A 10,474-nucleotide genomic window follows, 5' to 3' on the forward strand; every position below is an offset into this window, starting at 1 on the left:
ATTAGCCATTTTCTTTTATGCATCTTTTTTTCTTTGTTTTTAATAAGAAAGGTGCATTACTAAAATATGCATCCGTTATCACAATATTCATCTGTGATCACTTTAAAAATATAACATATTTGTACCGATGAATTGAAAGATAAATTAACAATAAATTATTTTGTTGACAAATTAATGAAGTTTTTTTAACGCTCCTTTGCTTGCAGGATATCAGTATGAGGTGAGCCGAATACTCACCTCCAATATACATAGTATCCAATATTATTTTAACTGACCATTTATAAGTGTGACGTATATTATTAAACTCAATTTTAATATAAGTTTTAATTTCATAATTTTGAGAATGGATTAGTCAGATCCGAGCCTAAGCTAGATTCCTTACTTGCACCCCAATTGAATTTCCATGGTTGTTAATTGAAGTGCAATAGCAGTATAGCACCATCCTCCGTTCCATTCTACAAAATGATCAAAAGCGAACATAATAGTTTGTTTGCAACTAATTTAACATGAATACATATCATGACCAATTCAGTTAATTATGGAACTTATTAATGGTTGCAGACTTGCACTTATATTAGAAATAATTTTGGTCATTCTAGAGTCTAAAATTTGGAAGATAATAAAAACGTAAACCAAATAAATATACGTAAATTTTTATGTTTAAAATTTCACAAATTTTTGTGAGAGACTTTTTAATTGGGTCGATCTAATATATTTTGTAAATATTGCATGCTTATTTGGTGGGGTTTTAGAATACTTTAAGTAAGCATTTAAAATATTGCAAATAGGCATTAAGTATACGGTAAATACGCTTTTAAGGATAGTATAAGTATCCATTAAGGATACTGTGAATTGGCATTCAAGAATCAGCTACTCTTGTGAGAGACCGCCTCTCAAAGAGACAATCTCAAAACAAGAAGTCCACATTCGTATTTTCTCTTTAATTTATATTAATTGGACTATTGAGCCCATATATCTGATGCATCTCTCGGAGAAATTGTCTCTCATAACAATTTGTGTTTAAGAATACTATAAGTAGACATGAAGGATTAAAATGATGTAAGTAAGCATTAATAATACGATAACTAGACATTAAATTTTAGTGGGATGGGCCTGAGAGATATCTGGTCTCTCAGGAGACCGACTGAATCCATTTAATGAATATATCATATTTGATCGACCCATTTTATGACTTAAGTTAAATAGAAATTCTTGTTAGAGACTGTCTCTTTGAGAGACCATCTTTAATTGGGCCGAACCTATTATATATTTTTTAAAATATTATTAGTAGGCATTAAGAATGATGTAAGTAGACATTTAGAATATTGAAACTAGGCATTAAGGATAATGTAAGTAGGTATTAAGAATATGATAAGTAGTCATTAAGTTTTAATGGGTTGGACTTGAGATACGTCTCTCAAAGAAACGGTCTTTCAAGAGACTAGGCGGTTAAAAATCTCAACTCAAATGTACTTATTTTAAGTTAGGTTTAGTTTGGATCTTTGACGGGCCTAGTAATTTGATTTAAGAAAATTAAATATGAATATATAACTAAATAAATTATTTTAACCAGTTTTGTGCAACCACCTCATATTGAGACCAATACTCAATCAATCCAATTATAGTTTTTTTATAATACGTGATCAGTAATTTATCATAAGTTTTGTGCAACAACAAGGTCATAATTGATACCTTTAAGGTTAAAATTGGTTTCTTTCATAAGTTATAACTGATTTGTTAATTGATCACTTTATATATAACTGATCATTTTAAGGTTTAAATTGATCACTTTGGGCCATCTTTATTTTCAATTTTTGATTTTTTAGCCAGCCCATATAGACGGTCTCATTATGAAACCGTCGCTTGCAAATTCTAGAGAAAAACTAAATTTTAATTTTTTCTACAAAAATTGCTGCAACAAAATAATGGAACAATTAGAATTTCAAAAAAAATAATGGAACAATTATTGGAGGAATTTAATTTATTTACAATTAGAACTTCAATATTTCGATCTAGATGAAGCAAACTTATTAAGTTATTGATTTATTTATAATCGTCCAAATTTAAGATTAAAACCCTTTTTTTTTTTTTTTTTTTAATGTTTACAGCCTATTTTATATCAGACCATCTCATTGTGAGACGATTTCAGTTGGACTACACAAACTATTTAAAAAAAATATATGTACAGTTATATCCTTTTTAAAAAAAACACTTCCTGTAAGTAGGGGTGCAGTTATGTTGAGATTATTAGCATTTCCCATCCTACTCCTATTATTTAGCCATGAACCCCTGACTAATTCTTTTATTTTTCTTAAACTTTTAAAAAGTGAATAAAAAAATGGCAAAACTTGCTGTAAAGAAAAAAAAAAAAGATAAACCCTAAAAACCCAACCCATGTTTTTAAACCCTAAAAACCAAACCCTAAAAGTCTTACAAAAGTTTTACGTTATTTGTATTTCAAAATTTAATATTTTGTATAAAAATGCAGGAATTCCACCCAATCAACGACGTTTGATCTATGGTCAGCAATTAGAAGATAAACAAACCATATGCAATTACAGTATCAAAAAAGGTATTAATTAATTGAAATCCAGTATTCAATTGCACATGGCCTTAAAAAGTTGAGAGTCTAATATTAATTTACTTAACATGTTTAAAGAAACAACCAAAATGCAATAAAAAAAAAATTCTGTTATTTGAGTACTTTTTTCTTTGTCAAATTACCTGAGGCCTACGCTTTTTTAGTCCAATTATAGATTAATTGTACAAGTGTATTACTAGTACTAATATATTATTAATTGTATTAGTATATAATTAGTCATATTAGTGTAATATTAGTAAATTATTAGTCATATTAGGCATAAATACACCATCATCATCAAAGTCACCAATAAGTAAAATAAAATGCAGTTAAATCCTTAATAAAGAAAATAAATCCAGTTAAAATATTAGCGTATTATTAATATATTATTAATCATATTAGTATATTATTAATTGCAGACACTTATGTAGTTTTTTTTTAATGTAGCAAAATTCCAAAAATAAAGTGGAGAGGGGCAACAGCCTGGCTACGGCACATGATCGTCGCCTACTTTAAAAAAAATTTGAAAAAATATTCAATAGGGGCTACAAGCTGGTGCCATAGCCCACTCAAATTTATTTTTTTTAAGTCTTTAATTCGACGAGCTGGCTATGGGAAACGGTCGTCGCCTCACACTGTTTTCTAAAAAGAGATGTTGGAAAAGGCTGACGACGAGCTGGCTAAAGAACTGTGTCATTGCCATTTTCTCGAAATCTATGGCGATAAATAGGTGGCCGTCGCCTTTTTGCCGTCACCATTTTATCATTTATTTGTAGTGTGTTTTTATATTTGATAAATAAAGTGGGTGTTTTAATCGATTTAATTGGACTAAATTTGGCCGATTTTCTGACACTAAGACATTCTTAAAAGAAAATTTGTGTTAATTAATATGTTTTGTTATTTGCATTGATTAAAATGTTGTGCAGATGCTATGCTCGTCTGCATATAAGGGCCACAAACTGCAGGAAGAAGAAATGCGGACATAATACTGATGCAAATTTCTCATTTCTACGTAGTTATTTTATTTGATTCTATTTTTAATTAAAAATTAACTTTTTAAATTATATATTTATTAATATACATTCAATTCCTTTTGTTGAATAAAATCCATCAAGTACGTCAACTTCCTAACATAACAGAAAGTAGAATAAATCCAAAATGTTTGCATTTTTACTTAAATCTAAAAATATTTTTTGACAACTTCATAACTTTTAAATATTTGTTACAAAATTATTTTTATTGTCACATAAATATGAATTTTTTTTTTTTTTTTTTTTTTTTTTTTTTTTTTTTTTGCAATTGAGGCAGAAGAAGTCACAATATGTTGGCATTGCCCACTAGATACTAATAGTATTTAATATTTTAAAATACAAATTAGTTATTAGAGATTTTTTTTTAATTACATGAATGAATGTTGGTTTTTTTGGTTCGTAAATTTTAATTTATAATATTTTTATTTTGAGTGATATATGCAATTTTATTCTTAATATCCACCCATTTTCTATTGTCTTAATCAATAGAAAAACAAAAAATTACTTCGTTGACGAATAAATGAAGCTCTTTAGAACTTGTTCACATTATTACGTTGTTTAACAATTCACATTTGCTAGCTTGTAAGATATCATATCAGTATGAAGAGGACTGAAGTGACACTCACACATTTGGTATTCTAAAGAAATTCAATTCAACCACTACATGATTTTTTTAGAGTGACAAATTTAGAGAGCTAATTAAGTTAAAATATATCTGTGTGCATAATCTTTTAATATTATTTTCCTTTATAAAACAGAAAATTGAGTTAAAATATTTACCATATTTATTTTCTTAATTATTGTTATATTTGTGTATATAATCTTTTGATCTTATTTTTTATTCTACAGTCAAAATTTTTACTATGTTTAATTATTTCTTTAATTATTGTTATATTTTCAATTTATTCATTTATCATTTTTAGTCATTTTATTAATAAATTAAAGTAATCAATATGTGATTTAGTTATTTCTTATCCAATGATATTTTCCATTTGTAATGCCTCTTTGGAAGAAATGTGACACTTGAAATCTTTCAAAATTTTTATAATAAGTACTAATGTAAACACCCGTGCAATGCACGATTTATTTAGTTTCATATATATAAACATATGATATTAAAAAATAAACAAAGATATTATACAATAGAAACACTCAATTTGAAAGTTATATGTATAAATTAACTATGTAATTTTGAAAATTGACAATAACATTTATGCCGTATATTATATTCTTTAATTTACTCTTATTTAACTATAAAGAAATTTTAGTCATATTTACTTTAATGGTAGAAATATTAGTCAAGATCAAAATGTATGATATGATCTCAATAATATATCATGTAATAAATTATATTCTCTAATTTACTATATTTAACTCAATTAAATGCTAGTGAAAGACACTTTAAACGTAGAAATATTGGTCAAGATTAAATGTTATGAAACTTTTTTTTTTGAAACTTTTTACAAAATTAACACTAAAATTTATTAATAAATAAATCAATATAAGTTAACACTAAAATTTATGAATAAATAAATCAATTACACTAATTAATAATTTTGCTTCTTGAAACTTTTTCTTCTACCTCGAAAATATTGAATTTTAAATTATAAATAAATAAAATTCTTCCAATGATTGTTCCATTGTTTTGTCGTAGCAAAAAACTCCCTCCTATTCATTATTATTGTTCTATTTATTTTTTCATATTATTTATCGATCATTCTTAATTTGCGTATCATTTATAATTTATAAGTTAAAATATAGTCAAGTAGTCTTAATATATATTTTATTAATATCAACTTATTATAATTATTACTCCGACATGATTAGAGATATTTATGATTAAAATAGTACATTGACAAACGTCTTAAAATCAAATGGGACAATAACAGTGAATAAGAGAGAGTACAATTTAATGAGTTTTTCACTGATTTCTTATTGAGGCTATCTCACATTGAGACGACTTTAATTAGGTTAGCTTAAAGTATTTTTTAAAAAATGACCAATGGACCATTTCCTATACAAGTTAGAATTCACGATTTTTTATTATTTCCTTTTATAACTAGTATAAAACACTATGCAATGCACGAAAGTCTTAGTATGAAGATGTAGATAAATATTAGTTTCAAAAACATATAATAATAAATATACTGTATATTAAAGATGAAGTAATATATAATAATTGTTAAAATAGGGTGATATGACATTTTTATATATGTAATAAATTTAAATAGTTTGTAGTTCATAAAGTAAATAACATACTGATTAATTTAGTTTTGTCACTTAAACCAATATCAACCAATAAATTTTTTTATCTAGCGTGGCCCAAAAGAATGACATATGTGATTTTTTAGTCTTTTATTAAATTGTATGATGAATATTTGAAATAATTTCTATAACTAAATCGGTCTAAATTAAATTTTTTAAAATCACCTAAATAATTCTTAATTTATTGTTTCTATTCTCTTAGTCAATTATAGATTAGAGTATTTGATTACTTGAAATAATTTCTATAACTAAATCTGTAAATTTAACAGGTTAAATATTGATTGATTGTTAAATCTTTGATTAATGTATATTGGTCAGTTATTTAATTCAAGCTTTTCACATCTTTTTTAATAAATGCTATGATTAATGGGTCTTTGTCTCACGAGATGGTTTGATATAAGACTTATAAATAATATTCATTCAGTCACTCCCCTGAGATACCGTGTCTTAGACTCAGTCCATTAAAACTAAATACCTATTCTTACTCTAGGATCCGTCACTCACAAGAATTATTGCAGTTATGAATGTTGAGAATTATTAGCATTTCCGATCCTATTATTTAGCCATCAGGCCCATGACTGATTTTTTATATTTTTTACTTTTAACCGTTTGTTTGTTTATTTACTTATCCTTTTCTTTTAACACAAATTCTTGTTAGAAACGGTCTCTTTGAGAGACCATCTCTAATTAAGTCGGCCCATTATATATTTTTTAAATTATTGTATGTAGGCATTAGGAATCATGTAAGTAGACGTTTAAGATATTGAAAGTAGGCATTAAGGATACGGTAAGTAGACATTAAGGATACGATAAGTAGGCATTAAGGATAAAGTAAGTAGGCAATAAGGATAAAGTAAGTAGGCATTAAAAACACATTAAATAAGCATTAATCTTTAATGGGCTGGACTCATACAAAAGACGATTTTTCAATAGACTAGCCGTTCTTTTAAAGTCTAAAGTTTGAAAAAAGGAAACAGGTAAACCCTTAAAATGTCTTATAAATATTCGGCATTATATTATCATTAGGGTTGCTGTCTTCTGAAAACAATAGAGAAAAACGGCGTTATTAATAATATTACTCAATTATGCAGATATTCGTGAAAACCCTAAATGGCACCACTAATACTTTTGAGGTTCAGAGCACTGATACCATTCTTTTTGTCAAGAACAAAATTCATGACAAACAAGGTACGTTCTTTTTTGAAAACTCTGTTTTTAATTTTCTTTCTAAATGATAATTTTGTTTTGTCTTTTTTTTCTATAGAATTTAAGAATAATTTTTGCATATATTCAAGTTTTTTTTAATTTTATTGGAAATTAATTTTTATTTTTTTATGTTATGTATCTTATGAGTAATCCTATATATGAATATGAATATAGTATAATATTGATAATCATTAGATTAATTTAGATATTTATAACGATTAATCTAATATATGGAACCTTAAACAATAGTTTATATAGAATTTTCTTTGTTTTTAATTTTCTTTCTAAATTATAATTTTGTTTTGCCTTATTTTTCTATCGAACTTAAGAATTATTAATTTGCGCCTTTTCAAGTTTTCTTTTATCAGAAATTAAATTTTAATTTTTTGTGTTTTGTATGTTATGAAGAACTCTAAATATGAATATGAATATAGTATAAAATTGATAATCATTAGATTAATTTAGATATTTATGACGATTAATCTTCTATATCATGTCATCATCCTATCCAGTATATTCCGCTCTTAGAAAGCTAAGGTCAGGGTCTGGGGAGGGAAAGACGGCGGCAACTCATACCCATAAAGGAGAGCGCGGCCAAAAGAGTCCACCGATCCGAGAAAAATAAAGAGACGCGAAAAACACAAGCAATATAATTTAAAGGCCAATAGACAGAATGACCACTACAAAAGAAAACAAAAAACTAAATAGAAAGGAGACGGTAAGGGTAAGGGGTTGAGGGCACTAATGGATCAAATGATTAATCTTGTATATATCATTCTATGGAACCTTATACAACAGTTTATATCATTGTACATCAAAATTTGATATTTTGTATAAAAAATTGAAGGAACTCCACCCGATCAACAACGTTTGATCTATGGTAGTAAACAATTGGAAGAAGACCGCACCTTCTCTGATTACAATATCCAAAAAGGTATTTTATTATAATTATAATTAGAGAAATTTGCAAAGAAATACCTTTTAAAACCCCTTTTTTTTTTTTGTAAAGAAACACCTTTTATAATTTTTTTTTTGTAAAAAAACACCTTTTAAGAGACTTTTTAAAAAAAAAAACACCTTAAATCTGTTTCCGGTGACTTTTGTCAACTTTCCGGCGTTGACTATGCCATTTGTCAACTTTTCGGCGTTTACTTTTGTTTTTATTTTTATTTTTATTTTTATTTTTATTATTAATATTATTTTTTTTTAATTTTAATTTTAATTTTATTATTATTATTATTATAATTATTATTATTATTATTATTATTATTATTATTATTATTATTATTTATTATTATTATTTTTTTTATTATTATGATTGTTATTTTATATTTTTTATACTTTTTATTTTTATTATTATTATTAATTTTTTTAAAATTTTTTTAAAATTTTTTTTTTATTTTTGTTTTTATTTTTATTTTTTTATTATTAATATTAATTTTTTTTTAATTTTAATTTTTATTATTATTTAAAAAAAAATTTAAAAAAAATTAATAATAATAATAATAATAATAATAATAATAATAATAATAATAAAAACAAAAATAAAAAAATAATAATAATAAAAATTAAAAATAAAATAAAAATAAAAACAAAAGGAAAAATAAAAAAATAATAATAAAAAAAATAATAAATTTTTTTTTTAAATTCTAAAAAAATTATTATTTTTTTTATTTTTGTTTTTATTATTATTATTATTATTATTATTATTATTATTATTATTATTATTATTATTATTATTATTATTATTATTATTATCTATTTTTTTTATTTTTTTAAATAATAATAAAAATAAAAATTTTTTTAAAAAAATAATATTAATAATAAAAATAAAAATAAAAATATAAATATAAATAAAAACAAAAGTCAACGCCGGAAAGTTGACAAATGGCATAGTCAACGCCGGAAAGTTGACAAAAGTCACCGGAAACTGATTTAAGGTGTTTTTTTTATAAAAAAAAGTCTCTTAAAGGTGTTTTTTTACAAAAAAAAAATAAAATTATAAAAGGTGTTTCTTTACAAAAAACGAGTTTTAAAATGTATTTCTTTGCAAATTTCCCTTATAATTATGATAATTATGATTATAATTATAATAATGGGTGTTGTTATGAATTAAGAATCAACTCTTCATCTTGGATTGAGGCTTAGAGGAGGCAAACCGATGAGCATTGAGCCTTCTTTGATTGCTTTGGCTCAAAAATACAAGCAAAATAAGTTGATTTGCCGCAGGTATTTATTTATTTTTATTAATTTTCTTTTCCATTCATAATAAATCTTGTACAATTATAAAATTACACCAATTAGCTATGTTAATTAATTTTGATATTATGCCTTAATTAATACTCCTAATATTTTCATATGTTCTTCTGAAATAAAATTTACAAAATTTAGTATTAAACTTGACTATGATATCTCATTGATGTATATGAAATATTCATTTGGGATCTTGATAGATTCGTCTTAATATATATTTTCTAAATATCAACATTCTAAAACTTTTTAAAAAATCACAATTAAAATTATTTCATTTTTAAGTTTACTTTGGGATTGAGTAAAAAGTGAATGGAGAGCATAAATGAAAACAGAGGGAGCAATATTAATGGGTTTATTAGTGGAGTCTTGATTTAAGAATTAGGGCTTGTATCAATCCAAATAAGATTATATATTTGATTCTCACCTAGTAGATTATATGATCGATTCTCACCTAGTCTGTCTCGCTCGTTAACCTTTTAAACATCTATGGAGACTTATTGTATGAATTGATTAATTCACAAGAGAATTTTCATGAGAATGTCTCGTCATGGTGGATGTCTTAATTGATTTATTCGACTATTTATTTACCAATATTCATGATTTTCTGAGAGTGAGACAATCTTAAAAGAGAATTTGTGTTAATTTATATGATTTGTTCTTTACTAAAATGTTGTGCAGATGCTATGCTCGTCTGCATAATAGAGCCACAAACTGCAGGAAGAAGAAGTGCGGACATAATAATGATGTATTTTTTCATCTCTACCCTAAGTAGTTATTTAATGTGATTATATTTTTAGTTAAAAATTACCTTTTTAAATTCTTTTTTTTTTTTTTACCAATATACATTTATTTTGTTAGTTTAATATTATACGTCAAAGACGTCAACTTTTAAATAATTTTACAAAATTGTTATTATGCTGACATAAATATGAATCTCTAATGGTATTTTCTTTGTTTAATTTTTTTTTTTGCAGTTGAGGCCCAAGAAGAAGTCACAACATGTCTAATATTCCAGACCATGCTAATATTTTTATCTTACAAATAAGAATTATATTAGGAATGGATGATCCCTATAAGTTCACGGACAATTCTATTTAGGTGCATTTGTTTTAATTGGAATATTTCTATTTTAAACAAT

At 24.8% G+C, this 10,474-nt stretch overlaps 1 protein-coding gene across 1 annotated transcript; it reads left to right on the forward strand.

The window, feature by feature from the left end:
- Positions 1 to 6,923: 6,923 nt before the first annotated feature.
- On the forward strand, positions 6,924 to 10,474 carry LOC130814280 (ubiquitin-60S ribosomal protein L40-like). Its single transcript, XM_057680378.1, has 5 exons — positions 6,924 to 7,065; positions 7,931 to 8,017; positions 9,201 to 9,312; positions 10,015 to 10,081; positions 10,311 to 10,474. The coding sequence occupies exons 1-5, from the start codon at positions 6,963 to 6,965 to the stop codon at positions 10,341 to 10,343; spliced, it is 402 nt and encodes a 133-aa protein (XP_057536361.1). The 5' UTR covers positions 6,924 to 6,962; the 3' UTR covers positions 10,344 to 10,474.

Source organism: Amaranthus tricolor, chromosome 5, assembly GCF_026212465.1.
Source record: "Amaranthus tricolor cultivar Red isolate AtriRed21 chromosome 5, ASM2621246v1, whole genome shotgun sequence".
Taxonomy (NCBI): Eukaryota; Viridiplantae; Streptophyta; class Magnoliopsida; order Caryophyllales; family Amaranthaceae; genus Amaranthus; species Amaranthus tricolor.

Coding starts and splice junctions, on each gene's coding strand:
- LOC130814280 (XM_057680378.1), top strand. CDS start 6,963: ATGCAGATATTCGTGAAAACCCTAAATGGCACCACTAATACTTTTGAG. Junction 8,018..9,200: donor TGATTACAATATCCAAAAAG/GTATTTTATTAT, acceptor TTATGAATTAAG/AATCAACTCTTCATCTTGGA. Junction 9,313..10,014: donor AATAAGTTGATTTGCCGCAG/GTATTTATTTAT, acceptor AATGTTGTGCAG/ATGCTATGCTCGTCTGCATA.